The following is a 25819-nucleotide window of genomic DNA, read 5'->3' as shown; positions in this document are numbered from 1 at the left end:
ATGCCCATCTCTGGGCTACGTGCTGATAGCCGTGGCTCGCACCCGTTTCTGGAGCTCCTTTAAGCGGCGCGCTTAATCTCCTCTCCTCTCGCACCAGGAAACAAAGAGGCAAGAAGAATTCTCTTGTCTCTTCAGCAGCTCCGCGCCTGTCTCTGGAGCTCCTCTGCGCCTGTCTCTGGAGCTCCTTTACGCGGCGCGCTTAATCCCCCTCTCCTCTCGCGCCAGGAAACAAAGAGGCAAGAATAAGTCTCTTGTCTCTTCAGCAGCTCTCTGCCCGCCTTTGTAGCTCCTTTAAGCAGCGTGCTTAATCCCCTCTCCTTGCGCCCCAGGAAGCAAAGAGGGAAAAAAAGGTGTCTTGCCTCTTCGGCACCTCCAGACTTCTCCTGGACTCCCTCCCAGCTAGCCGTGGTGCACTAACCCCTTCAGGCTGTGTTCACGCAGCCAACCCCAGTCCTCTTCCGGCTTCCAACCGAAATCCGAGCTTTAGCTCCCAGCCCGCGCCCCGTCCCGACGGGTAAGCAGAGAAGCCTCTCGGGCTGGTGAGTGCTGGTCAGCACTGATCCTCTGCGGGAATCTCTCTGCTTTGCCCTCCGCACCGTGTTCCTGTTCTCTCTTCTATGGCTCTGAAGCTTCCCCCTCTGCTACCTGCAGTCTCCACCCGTGAAGGGGCTTCTAGTGTGTGGAAACCTTTCCTCCTTCACAGCTCTCTCCCACTGGTTCAGGTCCCATCCCTATTCTTTTGTCTCTGTTTATTCTTTTTTCTTTTGCCCTACCCAGGTACGTGGGAGTTTCTTGCCTTCTGGAAGGTCTGAGGTCTTCTGCCAGCGTTCAGTGGGTGTTCTATAGGAGCAGTTCCACGTGTAGATGTATTTCTAATGTATCTGTGGGGAGGAAGGTGATCTCTGTGTCTTACTCTTCTGCCATCTTCTCTCTCCTCCCACCATATTGTTTTCGTTACTATAGGTTTACAATATAATTTGAAATCTGGAAATGTGATGCCTCCAGATTTATTGTTGTTACTCAAGATTACTTTGAGTATTATAGTTCTTTTGTGGTTCCATATGAATTCTACCGTTGTTTCTCCTATTTCTGTGAAAAATTCCATTGGAATATTGATTGCGATTCCATTAAATTTATAGATGGAGATTTTTTGTTTGTTTGCATTGGGTGTTAGTTGCGGCACGTGGGATCTTCGTTGTGGCATGTGGGATCTTTTGTTGCAGCCTGCGGGCTTCTCTAATTGTGGCGCACTGGCTCCAGAGAGTGTGGGCTCTGTAGTTTGCAGCACGTGGGTTCAGTAGTTGTGGTGTGCAGGCTTAGTCGCCCCACGGCATGTGGGATCTTATTCCCTGACCAGGGATTGAACCCACATCCCCTGCATTGGAAGGTGGATTCTCAGCCATTGGACCACCAGGGAAGTCCCCTATAGATGGACGTTTTAACAATGTAAATTATTCCAATATATGAACAAGGGGTATTTTTCCATTCATTTGTGTCTTTAGTTTCTTTCATCACTGTTTTATAGTTTTCAGTGTACAGATCTTTCACCTACTTTGTTAAATTTATGCCTAAGTATTTTTTTGTTTTTGATGCTATTATAAATGGAATTGTTTTGTTAATTTCTTTTCCTGATAGTTCATTAGTAGTGCATAGAAACAGAACTTGTTTTTGTGTGTTGATTTTGTATCTTGCAATTTTACTGAGTATTAATTCTGGTTTTTTGGGGGGTCTTTTATGGTTTTCTATATTTAAGATCAAGTGATCTGAAATCAGAGATAATTTTACTTCTTCCTTTCTGATTTTGATGGCTTTTGTTTCTTTTTTGCCTAATTGCTCTGTCTAGGACTTCTAGTACTATGTTGCATAGAAGTGGCAAGAGTAGGCATCCTTATCTTGTTCCTGATCTTAGAGGAAAAGCTTTTAGCTTTCACCATTGAGTATGATGTTATCTGTGGGCTTGTCATATATGGCACTTGTTATTTTGAGGTACATACTTTCTGTAACTGTTTTGTTGAGTTCTTATCATGAAAGGATGTTGAATTTTGTCATATGTTTTTTCTGAATTTGATGAGATGATTGTAAGATTTTTATCCTTCATCCTGTTAATGTGATGTATCCCATTTATTTATTTAGGTTCTCTGATGTTGGATGCATATATATATATGTATATATACACAATTATTTTATCCTCTTGATGAATTGGCCCCTTTATTATTATATGATAACCTTCTTTGTCTCTTGTGACAATTTTTGACTTAGTCTATTTTGTTGATATTTATGTTTTTAGCCCTACTCTCTGTTGTTTATCATTTGTGTAGAATACGTTTTTCTGTCCCTTTACTTTGAACCTTAAATCAAGAGTGCATCTCTTGGAGATAGCATGTAGTTCAAGCTTGTTTTTTTTATCCATTCATCACTGTTTTGATTGGTAATTTAAACCGTTTACATTTAAAGTAATTATTGATAGGTAAGAATATTCTGTTTTGTTGATCGTTTTCTGACTGTTTCATAGTTCCTTTGTCTCCTTCTCTCTTCCTTTGTAATTTGATGATTTCTTTTGTATTGTTATGCTTTGACTTTTTTCTCTTTATTTTGTTTGTCTACTACAGGTGTTTTCTTTGTGACTGTCATGGCTTATATAAAACATCTTATAATACTGACAGTCTAATTTAAGCTGAGGACTTCCCTGGTGGGCACAATGGTTGAGAATCTGCCTGCCAACGCAGGGGACATGGGTTCGTGCCCTGGTCTGGGAAGATCCCACATGCCGCGGAGCGGCTGGGCCTGTGAGCCATGGCTGCTGAGCCTGTGCTTTGCAATGGAGAGGCCACAACAGTGAGAGGCCTGCGTACCACAGAAAAAAAGAAAGAAAAGAAAAAAAAAAATTTAAGCTGATAACAACTTTGTATACAAAAATTTATATACATTAACTTCTCCTTCCTCCACATTTTGTTACTGATGTCATAATTTACTTTTTTTTATATTGTGTATCCATTAATAAATTATTGTAGTCATAGTTATTTTTATTACTTTTGTCTTTAGCGTTTATGCTAGAGTTAAAAATGATTTATGTATCACCATTACAATACTAGAGTATTCTAAATTTTAGTATATTCTTACTGTTACAGTGAGTTTTATACTTTCATACGTTTTCATGTTCTTGATTAGTTTTATTTCACCTTGAAGAACTCCCTTTAGCATTTCTTACAAGGCAGGACTAGTAGTGATGAACTGCAGCTTTTGTGTGTTTGGGAATGCTTTTGTCTGTCCTTCATAACTGAAGGACAGTTTTGCTGGGTATAGTATTTTTGGATGGCAGTTGTTTTTCTTTCATCATTTTGAATATATCATCCCACTCTCCACTGGCCTACAAGGTTTCTGCTACAAGATCCACTTTTAGTCTTATGGATTTTCCCTTGCTGTGACAGTTGGCCTTTCTCTTAATGCTTTCAACATTCTGTCTTTGACTTTTGTCAGTTTGACTATAATGTGTTTCATTAAAGCTCTCTTTATGTTTAATCCATTTGGGGTTTTAGGGGCTTAGTGGATCTGGTTGTTCATTTCCCTCCCCAGATTTGGGAGTTTTCTATCATTATTTTTTTAAATAAGCTTTCTGATTCTTTGTCTTTATCTGATCTTTCTGAGACTCCCATAATGCATATATCGGTTCCTTTTATGATGTCCCGTAAGACTTTCTTTGCTCTTTTTTGCTTTTTCTTTTTTTTTTTCTCACAGTAATTTCAAGTTACCTGTGTTCAAGCTCTCTGATTCTTTGTTCTACTTGATTGAGTCTGGTGTCGAATTTTTCACATCCAGTCATCGTGTTCTTCAGTTCCAGAATTTTTGTTTTTCATGGTTTCTATATCTTTGTTGACTTTCTGATTTTGTTTGCTTATTCTTTCCCTCATTTTGTTGAGTTTTCTGTGTTATTTTGTAGCTTATGGGACTTTCAGATGATTATTTTGAATTCTTTGCCAGGCACTTTGTAGATCTCCATTTCTTTAGGGTCAGTTATTGGTGCTTTATCTTCTTCCTTTGGTGGTGTGATGTTTTCCTGATTTTTCATGATCCTTGTGTCCTTATTTTGGTGTCTGCACATTTGAAAAAGTAATCATTCCTTCTAGTCTTTATAGACTAACTTTGTCAGAGAAAGCACTTCTCTAGTCAGTCCAGCCAGAGATTCTGGGTGGGCTTGCTGCTGAAGTCCCTAGGCATGTTGACCTTGCTTCTGGGTTTGTGGGTCGGTGGGCCTACTGCCTGGGTCCATGGAAGCTGGCCTGGAAACTGAATCTGTCATGGCTGGCCAGGTACCTGTGTCTACTGGGGCTGGCCAGGAGCTAGGTTCCATGACACAGTAGGTGCTCACTTCACTCTCCTTCCCCCATGTGAATCATCTCTCTCCATGCAGCATTGTTCAGGCTTGCAGGAGCAGTAACATGGGTAATGTGGAACTGTCCTTTCTACTCTCTTCAATGCATCTTTTCTTATTTCTGTGTTATACCCAGGTGCTGTAATCTCTAACCTGGATTTCTTACCTCTCATCTTCGAAGGTATTCTTCTGTGTGGATGGTTACTCAAATTGATGTTTCTGTGAGAGGACTTGAGCTGAAAACTCCCATTCTGCCATCTTGCTGGTGTCACTCTCAGTGGTTTCTGTCCTTTCTGAAATTATGTGTTCATCACCTTTTCTCCTATTCTTGATGTTCACTCTTTTGAGACTGCATATTGCTGGTCATTAAGCTAATAAAATTGGAATTAGCTGATTTGTTTTTCTAAAATTTCTGTTGCAATTGTTGAGAATTATCTTTTGGACAAAAACAGTCATAATATTTGTATATCCATTTTTTTAAACAGCATATAGTCCAAGTCTTCCCATGTTTAAAATACGTCTTCCTTAGTCCATTTGTTTTTCACTCTAAAGGGCCGTAGAAAAACAATACAGAAAGAAATGCTGTATTATACAGCAGTGAAATAAAATGTTAAAAAGTTATAAAGGGGGCTTCCCTGGTGGCGCAGTGGTTAAGAATCTGCCTGTCAATGCAGGGAACACGGGTTCAAGCACTGGTCCGGGAAGATCCCACATGCCGCAGAGCAACTAAGCCCCTGTGCCACAACTACTGAGCCTGCACTCTAGAGCCCGTGAGCCACAACTACTGAGCCCGTGTGCCTAGAGCCCATGCTCTGTGACAAAAGAAGTCACCGCAATGAGAAGCCTGTGCTCCACAATGAAGAGCCGTCCCTACTCACCGCAACTAAAGAAAGCCCACATGCAGTAACGAACCTTACACAGCCATAAAAAAAAAAAAAAAGTTATAAAGGTTAATATCAGTTAAATTAGTAGTCTAAATTTAGTTTAATCCTGTGTTTATGAGAATTAGGCCTTATCAGCTTTGAAGCGTTCCATAGTCTTCTGAATCACAAGATTTACTATGTTTACATGGCCTTATGGCAAGAGCTGAAAATAATATTTCTCTTCTTTCCCTTTTGAGTTTTATTTAAATTGTAAAGTATATTACATGTAAAAGAGTATGTGTGACACATATACTGAGTTTAAACAATAGTAAGGTGAATACCCATGGACCCACCACCTTGCTTAGAAGGCCCTATGTGCTCCTCCCCAAATGCTTTTCCGTGTATTATTTGTTTTTAAAATACATTTTCCATCTATGTGTGTCTTTCTAAGCAAGGTATTTAGTTTTCCTGTGGATTCTTCACTAGTTTTCATGAAATCTTACAGCACCAAGAAGTGCTTTATTTTGTAAGAAAGCAGATTGTCAGCTTGTATTCCTCTGCTTCTGGACAGCAGAAAGGGGGAGAGAGTAGACAAATGAGCCTTGCTTTTGCAATTCTTATTAGGGTCAGCAGGTGGCAGTTAAGTGACTTAAATTGGGAAAGTGTTAGTGGTTAAAGAGATTGGAGAATAGTAATTGTACCCAAACTGGATATGAGAGTCTGCAGTTTGTGGATTTCTAAGCTCTGTATCCCGATATACTAAAGGTAAATATAAATACCCTATCTACCCACACTTCACTTTCAGAAACTTTTCAGAAAGGTTTTTTTGTTGTGGCCTCTCCTGTTGCGGAGCACAGGCTCCAGACGCACAGGCTCAGTGCCCATGGCTCACGGGCCTAGCCACTGCGCGGCATGTGGGATCTTCCCGGACCGGGTCATGAACCTGTGTCCCCTGCATCGGCAGGTGGACTCTCATCCACTGCGCCACCAGGGAAGCCCCAGAAAGGTTTTATAATACTTATATAAAAGTATTACTTATAAAAAAGATACACTTATATCTTAAAATGGCATCATGCAGGAAATCCTAGTAGAAGGGGGCACTGAACTAGAAGAAGGTTGGTGTGACCTTGGTTCATTACTGACCTCCTGTCATCTGGCCATGTTAGGTTGGATCCGTATCCTGTCTGTCCAGGAGAGTGACCTATAAATGCAAATATTCAACAATCCTAATAGCATAATTGACAGTTTTATGATGAAGTATTTAAATGAGTGCTGAAATATTTAAGAATTAATATGACTTCCTAAAGGCCTTTAATTGTTATATAAAAATTAAGCTGTTTTTGCTTCCTGACTCATTTTCCTTTTGTCTCACAGCAATACTTTACGAGTCACCCGTTCTGCTGCCCCCAGCATACTGGACAGTTCTAGCACTGCCACTGCTCAGCTGGGAAAGAAGGGCAAAGAATTTGAATTCTCACAGTTGCCCCTCAAAGTGGAGTTCCTGGAGTGCAGTGCCAAGGGCGGAAGAGGGGACGCTGGCTCTGCTGACATCCAGGACTTGGAGAAGTGGCTGGCTAAAATCGCCTGAGGGCCAGATCCAAACACAAGACGCGAATGTGTATGTGTGTGACTGACAGTTTTGGAAAAGGATGTGGTAGTCTGGAGTTGATAAAGAAGGGGTACAAATATAGTTAGGAACTTTTCCTTGTTCTGGAAACAAATTATTGTTGAAACCAGTGTGGAAGTTTTTAAGTTCAGTTCTCCCTTATGGCTTTCAAGCTCGTTAGTTTTATTTGATTCGTGTCTTCCCTTTTCAAAGTGTATGTAAGGTCGTTTTAGCATATGCTTGATGTAAGGTCAAGGTCTATCAAGCCGACCTCACATAGAGAGGATATTATCATGAGAATATAATATCATCTAAAATGTTTTCTTGTCCTCTGCTTCTGTGTTTTGGTCTCTTTTTCCTGGAAACAAACCTGTCTGTGTATGGAACTGGGTGATTTCCAATTGCCTTTGACGTTCATGGGCAGTACATCATCTAGTCCTCTGTGAATTTTCAGATTTGTAGGTACAATTACAATATGGTCTCCGACATGCGAAGGAAGGTTGAAAACCGCAGGGCTGTGTTGACAGTGGTCTGTTCTTCATCAGCTCAGTGACTTGTCCACACTCCAGCCTCATAGCACTTAGGTTTCAAAAACATGTTGTGAACCCTAGGAGTCGTCCCCAGGTGATAGAATTATAAGTGCTAAAACCCCAAATGCCACTAAAATGTACACTAGAAATGTACATTCTAGTGGTTTCCCTTAACTGGGGAATATATGGAGATTTAGAAGCTATTCTGTTTTTCTGGATGCATGAATGCTCCTGGGCTATCTTCATGTGCTGTTTGATGAGCTCCTATCTTGTACTGTCAGCTTGAATGCTGTGGAACAAATACAAAATGAAAAAAGTTCTCTCTAGATTTTTAAAGTGCATATTCACTGATGGTTTAAAAAAAAAATGGCGTTTTCAAAGTGTTGTTCTTTGCTGTCTTCTTAAATGTATGGCTTTTTAAATGGCTTTTATAAATGATTAATACATTTCTTGGTAAACAAAACAGCCTGTCTAGCTTAAAGCATTTAAATAGAGTGGTAGAGTAGGTACAAATGGGACCACGTTTTAGGATTCAGGCCCAACTCCAAGTTTCCAGGGCCTAATGATTGCAGTGTACATAAGAACAAACTCTTCAATCCCTACCTCACACACTCAGGGACAAGCCAACTAAAGCCTCAAAGGAGACATGGGTGGCTGTGGATAAGTGAGACACTAATCGCAGAGCAGTGCAGGAAGTGCAGTAACAGGAGAGGCACAGGGCGCTCCAGGAGTGTGCAGTGGGGCGCCTAACCCAGTCTTGAGGGATGGGGAGAGACAAAGGAGAAAAGCATGGAGCTGATGACGTCCCAGTGAGTGTGGCCCCCATGTACATACACTATGGCCCAGGCCTCTGTCTGCTGTCTCCCCTTCCTGTGTGTCACTCTGGCTCCGAGTGAGGAGACCCCAGGGCCCCTCCTCCCCTGCCCGCACACCCTGCATCCCACAGCTTGCTGCTGGAGTATGAAATAAACCCAAGTCCACGTGGAGAAGACGTTAAGAGTATGACCGTGGCAGGTTTCTTACTGCTAATGTTATTACAGTCTTTGGGACTCTTTCTTGCCCTTTCCTTATTAGCCAAGCAGTAATTGAAGGAAGTGGGTACGATCAATGAACCAGAAGCCCAAAAGGAATGTGATATGTTCACATAATCAGAGGTAATGCTCACTTGAATAAACATCAATGGCTTGATGCTTCCGTTAAGAGGCATGTGTGTTCTCAGCTTTTTTTGTTGTTTTTTTCTGGTAATAAACTGTTTTACTTTATTGGAGGAAGCAATACACAGAACCTGTGACTTGAAGAAGGGGAGCAAGGTTGAATTTTATTCCAGACCTAAAGATGATCTTTTGAAAAAGGAAAGTTGTGTCTCAAACAGTGATTCTCAGATCTTAGCGTGCATCAGAATCAACTGATGCTTGTTAAAGAGCTCACCTGAGGACCCTGCTTCTGAACATTCAATTCAGCAGTAGATCGGGTGTGGTCTGAGGAATCTGCATGCTTAACATGACCTCTACCAAGCACCTGGGGCTCCTGGGAGCGCCCTCACAGGTGCTGTGGCCTCCTTAGTGTGTTTCATTTCTTAGTTCTTTGGGCCACAAGCCCTGTGTCGTTTTGCTCACAGGGTGAAGGAAGCAGGCAGGTCGCATAGTCCCATCCTGCTCCCTAACCCTGTGCCACAGTCACCCCACTCTTGCGAGTCTGGGCCAGGGTGAGGTCACGGTGACTAGTCCTTGGGAGCTTGGAAGGGTTTTCAATGGGAGGTCAAATTATTTTCTTGTGGCACTGAACCCGTTCAGCCAAAGTAGGCCCATTTCTTCATGGGATGGGAGGCAAGTATGGCCAGAGTGGAAAGAGGGATGTCAGGGGGGACCAGCAGACGAGGCATGACTGTATGTCACAGGTGAGACAGCTGTGGCTTGAAACACCTCCTTGGGAACTTGGCAGTGTCTGAGCCACTGCATGTTGGGGCCGCTGAGACCCGCTCCCAGGGCAGCTGCCACCTGATGTGAATGTCCCTGTGCCCTGCGAGTGAGGAGGGGCAGGCGTGGTGTGGAGACAGCTGTGACGAGCAAGCCCTGGGCACTCACTGTCCTGGTACATACCACCCGCTTCCGGAATGGGGTCGCCGTGGGTACCGAGCACACCCGCAGACCGAGGCCGCCTGTTTCTTCCAGCTCTTAGAACACTTTCCGAGCATTTGGGAGCCTTGGGAGCCCCTCTGCTGCCAGGTGCCTGACGGTTTGCTGGGATCTTAGCTCCTGACCAGCAACAGCTGCTATTGCTGGGGAGTCCCTGAGGTCTGCTGTTTATATCTCCCCATGCCCTCTGTCTCAGCGCCCCTGGGATTCCGGTGGTCCTGCTGTGTGTGAGGCACTTGGCTGTGTTCTGCTGGTTTGAGATCATTTCAGCCAGAATGTTATGCTTTTTTTTTTTTTTCTTTTTTAAGGTTTGAATTTAGAATGGAATTATCAAAGCTTCAACTGGTTATGCCCGTTCTCACCTGAAGGTGTGTTAGCAGCAGTTCAGATGCTGTAACCTCGTCTATTTCAGCCCTTCAGTTACTTACAGGTGGTTGGTTACCTCACCTGACTTCTGCACAAGCAAGTAGTCCCACTTCCTTTTTCAACTACGAAGCCCTAAACTGTTGACTACTCACGAGAGCCGTGTATGGCGTTTATTCATTCGGAAAACGCCAGGCACCGTACCCAGCTCCGGGAATACTAAGTATGGCACAATTCCCGCTTTTATGGGCATATGGTCACTTTCCGAGGTGAAGCAATGTGCCCTTTCCATGCGGCCCCTGCTCTCCCCTCATTAGCATGGGCTCCATCTTAGCTGCACTGAACCGCCCCCCACCCACTGCACGGGCCCCAAGGTCAATTGCCTCAGGGCTGCCCTCACCTTCGCCCTTTTTCGTGCTGCTGCGCCACCCTTGCAGCCCCAACCTGACCCGTGTCTCAGTGTCTCCTGTGATCCCAGCGTCCGCCCTGTGGTCCTGTCGTGGGTGAGGCACTTGGTGTTCTTTTGACTTAAGAGCTTTTTTTTTTTTTTTTTTTGGTACGCGGGCCTCTCACTGCTGTGGCCTCTCCCATCGCGGAGCACAGGCTCCGGACGCGCAGGCTCAGCGGCCATGGCTCACGGGCCCAGCCGCTCCACGGCATGTGGAATCTTCTCGGACCAGGGCACGAACCCGTGCCCCCCTGCATCGGCAGGCGGACTCCCAACCACTGCGCCACCAGGGAAGCCCTTAAGAGCTTTTTGTTTCAACTAAAATATGCTTTTTAAAAAAATTTGCAGTTAGCACACGATTATCAAAGCTCCTGTCTGCACCCTTGGTCACTGGACAGCAAAACACAGATACAGTGATAGGGAAAGCCACCTTGAAGAGACATCTCTTGATGGCAAGCAGGGCACTCCAGGTAGGACATTCACCACAACCCTAATCTTCACATTCACGTCTGGGGAAGCCCAACAGTGCTTCCTTCACCTGCGGGGGAAGGGGCTGCTGGACGTCCGTGTAAGTACCATGCTCAGGGAGATGACCCACTCTCCTTCCTGTCTGCAGTCATGTGGCCCTGAACACCACAGTCTCGGGGAATGACTGCTGGTCTGGAACAGCTTTACTCTGGCTTTGATCTGGTCCGTACAAGCACGTGCACTTCGGTTCTCAGGCCTCTGCCCCCTGACAGGCCCGGTACTTCCTCTACCTTACAGTTTACGCCTGGCAGCCAGGAAAATTAGGCTCAGTGGGCAGGGACACCTATTTTCTGTCCCTCCTAATCAGAGATGGCTTCTTTGAGGTGGCAGATTGGAGGGTGTTCCAGAAACTTTAGTACCTTTAAAGGGGAAAGATAATTGGTGAAGTTGAACTTGAGGAAGAATAAGACCTGGTGAACTTGGCTTTCCCTATAGCCCCAGGATTCCCAGCATTCTCAGACCAGGGCAATTCTGGGCGTAATCTTGGCCTTCGTGTCCTCTTCGGATTGGTCCTACCACTCTCCTGGCCTTCAGGGCATTTTTTTAGTCTGGAGGTGACTGAGACCTGAAGGGCCATCTCAGGGAGGTTCTCTGAATGGTGTGGGGTGACGCTGGAGGGGTACGAGGCAGCTTAGTATCATCTGAAAGGTGATTATGGTTCACCTTGAATTCTTGCCTTTAAATACTTTCTAGAAATCACCGGAAGGGAGATCCAGCCCCTGTACCCACCCTTCCTAACCCTCAGCCATGGCGAGTGGAAAGCAGGGATGACAGGAGGTATCACACAGCCCTGAGTCTCAGTTCTGCCCGGAGTTCCATCAGCCTTTAGGCAGAATGGAGATTATGGAAGTGAGTGTGGATTTAATCTTATTAGTTCGTCCTGCCTTTTACCCCTTCTGAATTGGTGGAAAGCCCAGGTGAACAGAAGGGAGAAGCAAAGGGCTTTGGATGGTGAACACACCACCGAGACATGAGAGGAGGGTCTTCGTGGAGAAGGCACTTGAAGAAATCTGTTTTTCCACACCACGCCCCACCCCCACCCCCCACCCATATATGACTGCACCACTTAGAAACATTAGACAAGAGCCTTCGTGTTGAGAATTAGGACAGTTTATTGTTTGATCAACATGCTGAGTCTTCCACATTTTACACAGTTTTATGTAAAGTCAATGTGGCCATTTAAATCTGCTGAGCCAGTGAGAGATGGAAATGCCACCCTCTGTGCTCCTCACGGCCAATCACTTTTATGGGGATGGGCGAGGGGGAAGGTGACACACACGTGATACAGGCTGGCCGTCGATGTATGGAGGCTTCGCACCGGAAGGAAGGTCTGAATCCCACTGCAAGGACAAACCGCGCCCTGCCCGGAGTGTCAGCGCCACAGGGAGGTGGGGGGTCTGGCGTCCAGGGAGTTTACACGCTGAGGGCTCAAGGTTTTGGAACACTCAAAACAGTCCATTTCAAACAAAAAGTCCAAAGGGTGCCCTGGTCTGACAATCAGAGTGGACTTGGGGACTGGCCCTTCTTTGCAATGGAGGAGCCTGAAATGTACGTGGGTTCTTTCCTGCCTCACTCAGCTACGCTGGACAGACTTAACATCCGAACCACAGTAGAGATGGCCTGAGGAGCACGCATGCCCAGCAGCCCTGTGTGCCAGTGCCCCGTCCCATTTGTTACACACAGGTCAGCAATGGGTGAAGAGTGGAAACACCTTGGTTCTGACTGCTTCTGGCTTACTGGGTGACCGTAAACAAGTCACCCTTCTCGGGCTTGGTTTTCCTGCCTTGGCATAGGAAGGGTTCTGAGCTCTCCACCTCGATCAGCTGTAGCCAGGGGACAATGCCTCACATTCTCGGGGGAGAGGTAGTTAGGAAACTAGTGCGCACGGGTTAATGCACAGACACGTCCGCTCAGCTGCCCTTTGTGTGGCTCAGACATACCTCACAGCCCTTGGCTACCTGTTCTCACATCCTGACATCCTCACCCGCCTTCCGCCATGTGAAGGAATGAGGCTGCTCTGCCTGTAGGACACCGAAGCCAGCGGTGCCATTACTGTCACACCTGGTACTTGAGGGCAGGGGCTCCCAGCACTGACTGGCCACCAGGAAGACAGAGACATTGCACTCAAGATGTGTTCTGCACCCTTAGCTACCACCATACAACCCTTGTTTCTGTTGCCTGAGACACTTGAACTGATCTGGCCATTGCTCCTTGAACCTGGGACATTCCAGACCGATTGAGGATGCTGACAGGAAGAGAGTAGTGACAATGACGGCAGGGAGGCCTCTGACTGAGTCAGCACTTGCTCACCTTGGACCACACAGCTGCAGTTCTAGCACTCAAGATGCTGGCGCCACACTTTCACTCTGGCACGTGTGCATTCATAAATACGCTTCCTGCTTTCCCCACCGTATGCTCAGCTTTTCAGATGCCCACAAAACAGGAGCTTTACTGACAGATTTTCTTTGAGATTCCTCAAAGTGAAAAAGAGGCCTGCAGAAGATGACTGCTCTACTCCCAGGGCAGGGCTGCTCTGTGGGGAGAGAGACTGAACCAATGGCTAAACTGAGATCATTTCCTAAAAGGATTCCTCCCCTTTGCCTGGATTCGGCAATGATGGGATACTCTCACTGCGTATACTGAGGAATTTCATGATAGTTTCTTCAAGGGAACCTGATCACTTACATTATTGAACCTTAACTCTGAGACAAGATCCTAGCTACAAGCAAGAGGACAGTGATGGCACCTGCCCAAAACGGGAGCCAAGGAGCCAACACCCGTCTGTGCTGGAGGTCTGGCTGCCCTGACAGACCCAGGAATGAGGGGTGGAGATGAGGCCCGAGGAGGGCGCCCATGGAACGGTGTGGCACCACCAAGATGGGAGAATGAGGGGAGGCAACCGCTCTCACCTGCAGAGGCCCACGGGGCTGGGAGAGCCCGGGCTCAGGAGAGAGGATGTTGTGTACGCACTGGAAAAGGAGGGCTCACCGACGCCACATCAAGCCTCACCGTATCTACTGCGTCTCTTACTATGCTTCTAGGCTATGATGGAAAAAAAAGTGGTGCCTTGGATATGTGTGCACATGAGAAGGGGACTGAGTTTCTACCTTGTTTTACAAGAATGTTTTAAGAAAAAGTACTCTTAGTACCAAGAACATAAAAATCACCATCCATTCATTCACTGAGGCCCAAAGAGATCCCTGCAAATGGGGCTGTCCCAGGGGCCACAAGCAATGGCCCTCACTGCCAGCAAAGCGGGGTGCTGTCACCTGGACTCCTATGAATTCTCACGAGGTAAGTAAGCACTCTTCCAACAAGCACCACTTGGGGGTGTGCCATGGGGGGGCTACAGGCCCACGTGGGCATGCACACCTGTGCATACAAGTACAGACAAAAACAGTGCACATATTCCCAGGGGCTAGTTTTGCCTGTAGTTAACACATCTATGCAGTATTTTATTGATGGCAAGACAATCACAAGTTTTGGGACAATATTAAGTATTTCTTATTTCAACATGTTGCAGTACTTTTGAATTTCCAAAACTGTTATCACAATGCAAGTTCCAACTTGAGAGGAGGAAGAACAAGAATATACATTGAGCACATGAATCTCTGTGAGAATGTGTGTGTGGAAGGTGTATACACAAGTCTATCTCTCTATATAATTATGTACACACATATAAAAACTCAACACTTGACACTGGAATTACGTGCGTACATTGGCCTATGCCTTCTGGAAGAGGAGCTCAGTGGGAATCCTGCTTCCTCTTTTCTTCACCCGAAGATACACTCCTCTCTAAAGATCAGCTCTGACACGCAGTCTCCTTAGCTGAGTGTGTGACAGACCCACTGGACAACTTATCAATGAGTCCTGCCAGGTCCTGCTGCACTTACGGGCTGCCAGTTTGGATCAGTTTCTGAGAAGTTCCAAATTCATTGCAATAACTTGTCAGAGCCCTGCTTTATGGAGGAATTTACCCCCTACCACACCCCAGATGGTCATTTAGCTCATCTATGACAAGCCCAATAGCGGCCTGGAGGAAGAATCAACGCCAGCTTGGAGGGCAGGGCTTACCGATTTTGGCCAGAGTGGCTGCCCACTGCCTGGCTTTGTGCCAGCTCAGGGGCGGTGAGTCTGGGTCTATTTGGAATGCTGGCCTAGCAGGCTACATTACTTAGTGAAAGAGAGAGTTCTCTTCAGAGATTTTACAGATAGGTCCTCAGGTCTAAGTCCTCTCAGAAATGAGTCAAACACGGCAAGGACGTCCCTCTTTGGGAAGCCTTCTGGGGACCCCGCTTCAGACCTACCCTCAGGCAAGCAGAGTGCTGCTACAATATCTGCAAAGGTCTTTGCACAAAGATTTCAACTGCACTGTGCCAGAGTGCAGGAACACGTCAAGGAGTCAGCTTTTGCAGAACAGCATCAACAGTATTAGCAACCAAGGATTGGCAAACATGCATCTTCCAGGTGGCAGTGCTGCAGACCCTCCCTTCCCCAATCACAGACGGGCCAATACTGTGTCACACAGGCTCCAGCTTTCCTGGCATCCAAGAAGGAGGGCTTCAGGAGGCACACACTGAGATTCCATTTGCCCTCCCCTTCCCTGCAACCCAGATGTGTGTGCTGATCACTGGACAGGTTGGCTAAAACATTGTCAGAACTACACATGGTGCCTCCCGTCTATAAACCAGCCCACAGTTGCCAACAGCACCCCATCCTTCCTTCCTTCCCATGACCTCTTGTTCTACCAATCACTAGGCGGACCACAGAGAACGGAAGGTTGCCTGTGGCGAGTGCGCTCTCAAGGCTTTTCAGAGACGGGAAAGGGGCAGAAATAATTCCAGTGGGCCTGCGGCTGGGCCCCCTGCAGTTCACAAGGCCTTAATTTCAGCTCGGGGCCGTGGCTGATGACCCACTCTGGCCATGGAACAAGGACAGAGTCAGAGCTGCCTCTTCAGAGGCTGTTTCATTCAATCAGTGTTTGATTTAACCAGGTAGGGCCTGTTTGGTGGACGCTGGTTGGTCTGGGTCAGACAGCCCGGGGATTGGAACCTAATTAAATCGCCCAGTTAATTGTTTAAATTATTGGTCTGGGGGTGGGAGGAGAGCAGAGGTGATGAACCGTTCAAAGAGGACAGGAAGGAGGAGGTGTGTGGAAAAGGTTCTCTGTAAGTTTACAAATATACAAAAACAAAAAAGCACATCTCTCAAATAAAAATGACTACATTTTTATCTGGCAAAAAGTTGTATACACATGGTTTAAATTTTTTTTTAAATTTTAACAGTTTTTGGCAATCTTAATAAAGTACAATATATTACAACCAAACCAAAAAATAGTTGTTTAAGTAACAGCTGTTAAGAGTGACGTGATCCCTGATGCCCAGCCTCCCTCCCCATCCCACCCGACTCCTAGAGACAGAGAGAAAAGAAAAATCCTCCCATCTGGATAAGCTCATCTCCCACCCCCCCTTAGGAAGCTAACCAATAGGAAGCAACACAACAAGCGAGTAGTGTTAAAGGAAGCCTGCCGGTCAGGCTGCATTAGCAGGAGCAGCCACCCTCGCTGGCCGGAGGCTCCTGGGGTTTGTCCAGCTTGATGTCGATCACTGCGGGGGGCGGGGCTAAGGAAGATGACTCTCTCGGAGGAGCTCTCACCCCCGCTCCTGCCCCGGTGCCCCCTAAGTTGCCCCGCGCAACCCCTCTGTCCCTCAGCAAACACCCAGGAACTTGCTCTTTTCTTTGGGTGGGAAGGATGCAGGGTCACCAGCTCCCCCCCTTCCACCTCTTCCCCGACCCTTCCACATGCCCTCACCAGTATCCACGAGAAGTAAAACTTGTCCTGGGCTGTGGGACCATCATCTAAACACAGGCCCGACACACCCTTTCTTAGAAGGCTTCCCGGTGACCAGCCTCAGCCTCGGCCTTGTTACCTATCAGCCCGACCCCAAAGTGCCCAGGAGGTGGAGCCTCCCCGCCGGGCATGGAACCCACCTCGCAAACTACAGGGCTATACGGGCCTTGCCCAGGTGGGCACAGCAACCCCGACCCCTCAAGCTCCCGTCAGAACGGGTCGCTTAGACCCTGAGGCTGCCGCTGTGAGAACCCACATCCCTGGGGGAGGGGGCAGCAGAGCCCCTCTGCAGCCCTTTCCACGGGCGCCGTGGGGACTGGAGGCCGCAGGAGCACCGAGCGGAACCGCCGGAGGCGCGGGTGCAGAGCGTGCAGCCAGGCTGTTCCCTCTGCCACGTCACCAGGCTGAAGTCCCAGTTGAGCCGGGCCTGGCCACAGCACTGCACAGAATCGCCCTTCCTGTGGGGCTGGGAGAAGCAGCCCTGCTATGGGACCTGCTGCCCATGTCCTAGGGAGGTTTTGTGGCCCCTAGGTGAGGACGATGGGAGAGGTCCTTCAGAAGTTAAGTACTATTAAAAAGCCGTGCTTCGCCTAAAGACCACTTACCACTTTCCCTCCTTACCACTTTTTGGCCACCTGGCCATGGCATATTCTGAGTATGACTTTGTCCATGACCTTTCCTGATTTTCCCTAAACCCCGATTTTCTCACGTACATTTTTATCTTGTTTTGTGTGTACGTAGCGTATATATACACACACACACATTTTTTATAACATGGCAGACTATGAATGAACTAGTAAACAGACAATGAACAACTGCCTTCCTTCCCACTGGGCAGATCAGACCACCTCTCTGAGCCTCAGTTTCAGCTTTTGGGTGTGGCTTGAGTTCTGGGGTGGACGGTGTGAGTGGTGTGCAGACCCTGCCCCCAGAGCAGTGGGGAGGCCCGGGCTGTGCAGGGCAGGCAGGGGAGGAGACCCCTGGTGGGGGAGTCGTCTCGCGTAGAGGAGGTTGGGCCATGCTGAAATCATGTCTGAGAGCACAGAAATGGAGACTCTACTTGTCCCCATGAAATACAACTCTGTGTTCACTGGAAAGGGCATTTACTGTCTCTCACTCCCCACACGGTCACTCCACACACATCCCTCTGGCATTCCCACGCTGTTTTGGAAGCTTAGGTGGTTCGAGCTGGATGTGGTCTTAAGGACCTTGGAGTTCAGCCTCATCCCTGTACAGAGGAGGCCCCACAGAACAGCTATGTGCCAGGAAGGCTGGCCTGGAGACCTGGCAAGGGTCTGTCCACTGTTCTAACACACCACGTGGATAAATCAATGAATAAATCGCTTCTGCAGCACATCTTTCACTCACTTGTCAAAGGAAAAGGATACTGCCTTCTTTGCTTTTCTCCTGGACGTTCTCCATTCCAGGCAGAGCCGAGGCCACACGTCGGAAGAGCTGGGGAGAGGGGGAGATGCAGCATGAGCCCCCATCCTTCCCCTCCTGCTCCCGGTGTCTCCACCCTCTCTCTGCCTCTTCTCACCCTGACCTCGGGCCCTACTCTCTTTCTGTCCCACTGACTGCACCCTGGACAGCAGGGGCTGCACCTAACTTCTCCCACCTGTGCCCCCAGCACCCCTCATGTTGTTGGGCCCCGGCAGGCCTCTCACCCAGGCAGGCTGGCCACAGGGTCATGAGGGGCTGAGTGTGGGTCATGGTGATGGCAGGGACCTACCCCAGTGCAGAAAACAATCTAGGGTCCTGGGAGACAAGCTTCTGGCCCGCTGCCCATGTAGGGACCTGGTGTGGGGAAGGGACTTTTGAGCTGCCCTTGAGACAATGACCCTCTCCTCAGGGAGCCCTGCGAGTCCACGGGCATCGGGGCAGCTGGGAGTCAGGGCCACACAGTCACAGTGGAGAGACATTTTTTCAGAGGGAATAAGGACACAGGAGTGTGAATGTGACATTGTGGGTTTGCTTGGGTGTGGGTGGGTGCAATGTGCATATTGTGTGTAGAGGAGTATGGGTGGTGTGGTGTGGATGTGAAGCATCTGTGGGGGGGGAGTGAGTGTGTATGGTGTGTACACGTACACATGTGGGGTTTCTGTGCATGTAAGTCTGTAAAGTGTGCATGAGAACTGTGTGCGTGTGGTTGTGTGTGTGTGTGTGTGTGTGTGTGTGCATGCATGGAACCTAGCGGGTGACAGCAAGTACAAGGCAGAAATACAAGGCACCAGAGATCCTGAATGCTCTCCCATCTCTCTACAAACACCAACTGCAGGAACTAGGTGAGCTCTGTGCTTAAAACTTCTCCACTGCCTGAGCTCTCTGAAGACAGGGTGAGTCTTTTTCAAGGTCTCACCCCAAAGCCCAGCCATGTGGGAGCATCCAGGCTGGGTGACAGGACCAAAGGCGTTAAGGGTCCGGGCGGGGAAGCCGCTGGTGGGCTCTGCATGGTATGGACCCCGTGGGCGGCTGCAGAGGGGCCCCGAGCGTGGCTGGCAGAAGTGGGAGAGCGTGCAGAGGGGCCAGTCACTCCCCAGGCCTTCCCTCGAGGCCTTGCCCCGGGCAGCCCTGCACTGCCTGCCTGGCTGTCAAAACGGTCACAGCCTCTGCCAGTGGCCAAGCTGCCGATTAGATGGAAGCTCCTGGGGTCACATGGGGGCTTCTGAGAGCAGATATGCTCACGTTCCGAGTCCAGGAGGCTGCACTGCATGGAGATGCCTCTCCACCACACAGGGTTAGAAGTGACCATATACAACTCCGGCTCAGACCATCGCCTGGCTTCCAGAGCAGTCTGGAAAGGGGGCGTCGGCATCTCCCTGACCACGGGGGCAGGGGCTACCTGCCCTCGGGGCTGCTGCCCTCTGCTTCCCTGCCCCCCAAGCCTTTCCATCAGGGCCACGCAGAACAGCAGCCAGTGTCTCCTGCAGGCCTCCAGGGACAGGTAGCTCCCTCCTCCAGGTGACACCACGGCCACCCTGGCCTTACTCCGAAGGAGGCTGGGAAGGGGATGGGAGGGAAGAGAGCCATGCTGATGACCCTCCAACTGGGGTGGGGGCACTGAGTCCTGGGAGCTCGGGGCCTCCCATTCTGTCCCTTCCTGCTCCTCCCACCTCCCACTGGCAAGGCACTGCCCAGGCGGGGTAAACCCTCACTGCGTGAGGCCGGCTGCTGCAGTGGCAGCTTGTCTAGTGCCCCTGGACACTGCTGGGGGCGGCAGGGCAGAAGTGACCCCAAGCCAGGCCCCGACACCCCTCCAGCGACACCTGTGCCCCTGCCAGGCCCCTGGCCCAGGCTGCCCCTGCTCCTCATCACCTCTCTGAGTCCTCTTTTCCCTGCAGACAGGGGTTCCTCACCTTTTTTGAACCAAAGATTCCTTTGGCAGGCTGGCGAAGCCTATGGGCTCCTTTTAAGTGTGTGAAATGAATTACATAGAAGTTTTATGTAAAGGAAACCATTTAGTATTGAAACAAACTTCTAAAATCTTTAAAGATACAGACTTGTGACTAGCAGCGCCTGTGCTTCCTCGGGAACCTGTTAAAGAGCAGAAGTCGGCAGGGGGTCCGACAGCCCCTGAGATACTGAGGTGGGAACAAGTTCAAGAGACCTGCGACAGCGCCATAAGGTGATAAGGAAGCGGCTGTGACCTCTATCGTGATAAAGCCACAGGTGCTGCTAACATACAGAGTTGCGTTGCCTAAGCTCACAGCTGAAGGAAATGCTGGAGACCCGTCAGAGGTTAGCGCAGAGACACTTGTTTCCCACCTAAATCCACTGACCTGCTGCATTCCATCCGTGGACTCCCTGGGGGTCTGTGGACCCAGGAGAAGCCTCCTGCTCCCAGGCTCAGCCCTAACCCCAGCCCCTCTAACGGCTCCTCTGAGGTTTCTGACTCCCAGACCTCCCCGAACTGCGAGCTCGGACCGCTCCGTGGGCGGGCGCTTTTCTCCGAGCCTGCCTGGACATACACAGCCTGAGCACTCGCCAAGCACAAGGCAGGAGCCCCCAAATGCTGATTGGATAGACTCTCCTGCACGCCCGCCCCACGCGAGGTAAGAAGCAGGGGAATGCCACTTCTCTCGGCCTCCTTGAAGTTGGTGGCTGATCCCATAGCCCCGATACCCTGAGGGCAAAGAGTGGAGCTCTGGAGGCTGCCTCTCCCCATCCGGTGGGTTGATGGCCCCACCTAGTCACGAGCCCCTTGGCCAGAGGCGGCGGACCCCACCTGCTTCACGTTGTAGCCGGTCTTCGCGCTGGTCTCGATGAACATAACGCTCAGTTCTTTGGCGCGCTGCTCCCCCTCCTCGATGGTTATCTGCCTGGAGGGGAGGCGAGAGGGGACCAGTTCAGCAGGGAAATAGCCCCTGGTGGGGGCGGACGGAGCAGGCTCAGATGATGGGGGCCCCTCAGTCAGCCCTGAGGTCAGGGCTGGACCCCAGGGCTCCCTCAGGGCGCAGGGGGCACAGGGCACAGCAGGACACCAGCCCCTCCCTACTCCTTGGCAGCTCCGTCCAGGTTGGGAGCAGGCCCTGAGACAGGTGGGTGCTGTCCCTTTCCCAGTGTCACCAGAATGTTGGCCAGAGCCAACATTCGTAAAGCACTGCCAGCCACAGACCGCCTCTCTGGGTGGTACCATCAGCCCCATTTTCCAAATGAGAACACTGAGGTTAAAAGTAATGGCCCCGGGCTTCCCTGGTGGCGCAGTGGTTGAGAGTCCGCCTGCTGATGCAGGGGACGCGGGTTCGTGGCCTGGTCCGGGAAGATCCCGCATGCCGTGGAGTGGCTGGGCCCGGGAGCCGTGGCCGCTGGGCCTGCGCGTCCGAAGCCCGTGCTCCACGACGGGAGAGGCCACAACGGTGAGAGGCCCGCGTACCGCCAAAAAAAAAAAAAAAAAGTAATGGCCCCAAGGTCACCTACTGCAAAGGAGCTGGGCTTTGAACTCCGTTTTCTTCACTTCAAGGACAAGATTCAAATAAAGCAGCCTCTAATTCAGATTATTCCCTAAACGGTCAGAGTACATCTCAGGAAGCCCTCAGTCCATGACTCATTGCTCTATGTGCCCCATGAGATGAGTGGACCAGTGCAGGGAAGGGCGCTGGGCTCGGCCTTGTGCCTGGAGGATGGTGTGCTGCAGCTTCTTCAGGGAGAGCGTCACACCCAGACACAGCGAAGGACCAGGCCCTTCACACCCACACCCACATCAGCACAGGCATTTCACAGGGGCAGGGCCGGTGGGAGCCCGAGGGCTGCTGTGTCTGTGTCTGCACTGAGGCCGGGCCCAGACCATGCACTGCTGGGCCAGTGGGTGCATATGGCTCCACTCAGGCCACGCGTGGAGGCCTGCCTTGCCCCCGCCAGCCTGGAAGGTGGGGCTTCAGACATGACACACCTGTGGGTAGGTGTCTACCAGGTGCTTTCAAAGCCTCCGGTGCCCCAAGGGGGTCCTTCCCAGATGCAGGGGGACAGGTCAGACAGGGTGCTGGGCAGGGGGTAGCTCACAGGGGCTGCTCACCCACAGATCCCAGCACTCTCCATCCAGGAGGGGCTGCAGAGGCATGGAGGGGGCCCGGCCTGCAGCCCCCGGCACCTACCTCTTGTCGGCCAGGTCCGTCTTGTTGCCCACCAGCATGATGATGACGTCGCTGCCCCTCTCTGTTCTGACGTCATCTATCCACTTAGAGGTCTGTTGGAAGGAGTTGAGATCTGGAGGTGGAAAGTGCAGATAAAAAGGGGCGTGAGCGGGGGCCCTGGCAGGAGAGGGGGAGGGTGGGAAGGGAGTAAGACCAGGAGCAGGAGGGAGGGGAGTGTGCACCCGCAGACACCTGGGCGGGGCAGGAGCACAGTCCAGTGGACCTGGGTCCTCCCGAGGACGCCCACACGTGTTTGTGGAGCTGTGCCCGGGGTCCCCGAAGGCCCCTCATATGCTGAGCCACCCTCTGGGGAGAGAAGTGACAGCATCTGGAAGGCCGCTGGGTCATGACTTCCTACTAGTGGTCCTAGGGCCCACCTGAGAGTTGGACCTGACTTTGGAGGCTCACAGCAGAGGGAGAAATGGGTGCAGTAGACTTGGCTGAGCTTGGAAACAGTGTGTGGGGGGGACCGCAGCAGCTCCCAGGGCAGGAGGGCCCTGCAGAGCAGCCTCCCACTGACAGGAGCTCAGAGGGGTTTCTGAAGAGCACCCTTAGGCCCTGAAAGTAAGGGGAGGGGGAAGGCGGCCCCAGGAGCAGATGAAAGCCAGGAGAGGCCAGGCATTTCAGGGCAGCCCCCTCCTCAGTCAGAAGCTGTGACAGGCCTCACAGAAGAGCAGTCACAGGGCGACGCCCAGCACTCAGCGGCCCGCAGGCCCAAGGGGAGCGGAGGCTCCCTTTCCTGGAAACCTGGGCTTCTCGCAGCCTGATCTCCCTCCTGTTCGGCATCAGGCTGCGGGAGCCCAGGCCTCCCCAGGGCCCAGCTCCCAGCTGCTCTCAGGTGCGCAGGGAGCCTGCGGTCAGAGCCAGAGGCAGCCGGCTGGGGCATCTTCCCACCACACCCACGACTGCAGCCCAAGGGCCTGCCAGGTGCATGCCATGACATCTGCCTAGGCAGTGGGGCTCTGCACCAGGCCCTTCCCCTCACCCCAGCCCCACGAGCCTCCCTCAGGGCTGTGTGTTGCTCTTGAGAACAGCTGATTTGGCCAGAAGAGCCACAGTGTGTGAGAAGCGCAGGCCACCCATGGCCCTCCTGGACCTGCTGGGCCTCCCCTCCCAGGGAACCCGGTAAGGAACTGGGATGCTGCTGACAAAACCACAGCTGCCAGGTCAAGGTTGGCCTGGGGACCAGCGTCTTGTCCCATCTTCTCACACACACACACACACACACACACACACACACACACACACACACACTCTGCAGCCTGGCTGGGGCCGCACCTGGGCCCCGGAGCCCCTGCGAGCTGCCCCCCGCCCAGCACCCAGGCCCCACACTCACTTGTGATGTCGTACACCACCACGGCCACCGTGGAGTCCCGGATGTAGCTGGGGATCAGGCTGCGGAACCTCTCCTGGCCGGCTGTGTCCCAGAGCTGCAGTCGCACCTGTCACAGGGAGGGAGGAGGCTCAGGGGGCAGTGAGGTCCTCGTGGTGGGAGTGGGGGCTGAGGGAGGGCCCGGCTCTGGGACGCTCGCCAGGCACAGGCTCTCAGCGGTGCTCAGCACGGGCCCCAGGTGACAGGTCCCAAGGAGCCCTGCCCGTCCTCCCAGGTCTCAAGGCAGGAACTCACCGTACGATCCTCCAAGTACATGGTTTTTGACAAGAAGTCAATCCCAATGGTTGCCTGTTTAGAGAAAAGCACAGACGGTCAAATGCAAAAGGTCTCAGGCAAAGGGGCAAAAGCTGAGTCACCCAGGCGGGGACACAGCCAGCAAAAGGGGTCACCCACGCCCAGCCTTAGGTGGGTTCTGCTCTGCTGCCCCACCCCCAGCTCAACAGTGAACCCTCTTACCCCTCTCAGAGGCAGTGAGTTTGAGCTAAACAAGGATGAGGATAGGTTTTTAGGGAGGGATACTTTTTGGAGAGGAAGAGAAAAGTGCTTTGGAAAGGAGAGGAGAGAGCAGGTGAGGCGGCTTCCACAGCAGCAGGGCCACTGGAACGCGTATCTCCTGCCCCGCTCGGTGTGGGGGGGCCTGGAGGACCAGCAGCAAGGTGGTGTCCCTGCCCCAGCCTGCCGGCCCCGCCTGCCTCCTTCCTTCCCAACCTCCACTCGAGGTTCCCAAAGCTTTTCTCCTCAGCCCTGGATCCCCCTGGCGGGGGATCACCACTGCCCGGGAGGTGGAGCGGGCGCAGGGCGGCTTGCCATGGGGGTGGGCAGAGAGCAGCTGGCTTTCCCCAAGGGCATCACAGCCACCCACGGCAGCATCTCGTTGCGAAACCCACCGGCTCTTGGCTCTTCTCTACCCAGCCAACTGTCTAGGTCACGCCTGTGCCTCCTCCGTCCTGGCACTAGGAGACGCAGTTGGGCCAGATGGCTGGGACCCACCACTCACTTGCTGTGTGGCTTGGGGCAGGCCTCCAACCTCTCTGGGCCGAACCTGCACCCAGTGTCTGTGACAGGAGCAAGATGCTGTCAGCGTGAAACAGTCACTGCAATGTAATTAATAATAATGGAGACTGCGACACAGCCTGAATGTCAGGGCACTGGTTAAGGTCACGGTGGTTCATCCAAATGATTAGAAACCTTGGCAGCCATTAAAAATCACGTCCTTGAAAAATATTTAAGGATTTCGGGAAATGGTCATCAGGTGAAAGAAAGCAGGTTACAAAACATCATGTATAGTGTGATCCCAACTCGATTAACTGAAGTAGAGATACAAGTATTTTTCATATTTTCTTAGACGTTGACGTGAAGGGACTACACTTAGGCCTTAACAGTGCTGGTGTCTGAGTACTGACACTGTGGGTGCTTTTTTTTCCCTTGGCTTCTTTCATTATACCTTTCTCTATTTTCTACAATGAACATATAATAGTTCTAGAAGCATAAATAAAGCACTATGAAAGAAAAATAGGGTTGAAAAATAAGCTTCATTGGAAGGAAAATTGTGCGGTGACTTCTGACTACAAAAACCACAACCAAGGAAGCCCAAGGAAATAGAAAAACCCATGTCTGCAGGCCACCCAGCTGACTGCAAGCAGGTGCATGTACACTCCCACCTTCACCCATTCCACAAAGGAGTCAAGGTGGCTGCGTCCTCCCGGAAGCTTGCTTTAGTGCAGAGATAGGGAGTGTCAAGGAATCATACAATTCTACAACACGCGTGCTGAGCAAACACCTTAGACACAACTCAATCCCCTACTCTGGAGACCTGGAAAGTTAAAGCACACACCTAGCGTGACTTTGCCAATCAGAGGCAGAGCTGTTGGGAGGATCAGTGCAAAATCCTGGCATCACTTGGGCTCTTTCAACCCCAGCTTTGCACACCTTTCCTGCATGGTGTAGCCACTGGGGAGTAAGTCTGGAATTGACGAGCGGCTTGTGGACTGAGCCTTGTTCCTTAACAGTCACACTACCTCCACTTATTGGTATCTGTTAGAGCAATGATCCTTGTCTGCTGTCACGGAGAAATGTACAGAGCAGGCAGACATCTCTCAACTT

The 25819-nt window shown here is 50.6% G+C and overlaps 2 protein-coding genes across 2 annotated transcripts in view; one reads left to right on the top strand and one right to left on the bottom strand.

Annotated features, from left to right (window-relative positions):
- SRPRB (SRP receptor subunit beta) overlaps positions 1-7159 on the top strand; it is a 38429-nt gene extending 31270 nt beyond the window's left edge. The window contains exon 7 of the mRNA XM_067033775.1: positions 6607-7159. Within this exon, the coding sequence (XP_066889876.1) occupies positions 6607-6820 (214 nt within the window). The 3' untranslated portion in view covers positions 6821-7159. The remainder of the gene's footprint in view (positions 1-6606) is intronic.
- A 4775-nt stretch (positions 7160-11934) lies between these two features.
- The window catches only part of RAB6B (RAB6B, member RAS oncogene family), a 59622-nt gene continuing 45737 nt past the window's right edge, over positions 11935-25819 (bottom strand). Inside the window, exons 3-8 of the mRNA XM_059065356.2 lie at positions 23951-24004; positions 23660-23765; positions 22285-22396; positions 20919-21012; positions 18082-18148; positions 11935-16448 (exon numbers count right to left, since the gene is read on the bottom strand). Coding sequence (XP_058921339.1) covers positions 16384-16448; positions 18082-18148; positions 20919-21012; positions 22285-22396; positions 23660-23765; positions 23951-24004 — 498 coding nt within the window. The 3' untranslated portion in view covers positions 11935-16383. The remainder of the gene's footprint in view (positions 16449-18081; positions 18149-20918; positions 21013-22284; positions 22397-23659; positions 23766-23950; positions 24005-25819) is intronic.

The sequence above is a fragment of the Kogia breviceps genome, chromosome 5 (assembly GCF_026419965.1).
Source record: "Kogia breviceps isolate mKogBre1 chromosome 5, mKogBre1 haplotype 1, whole genome shotgun sequence".
Classification (NCBI taxonomy): domain Eukaryota; kingdom Metazoa; phylum Chordata; class Mammalia; order Artiodactyla; family Physeteridae; genus Kogia; species Kogia breviceps.
The sequence above is the reverse complement of the archived record's forward strand: the minus strand, read 5'-3'. Positions and strand labels throughout refer to the sequence as shown.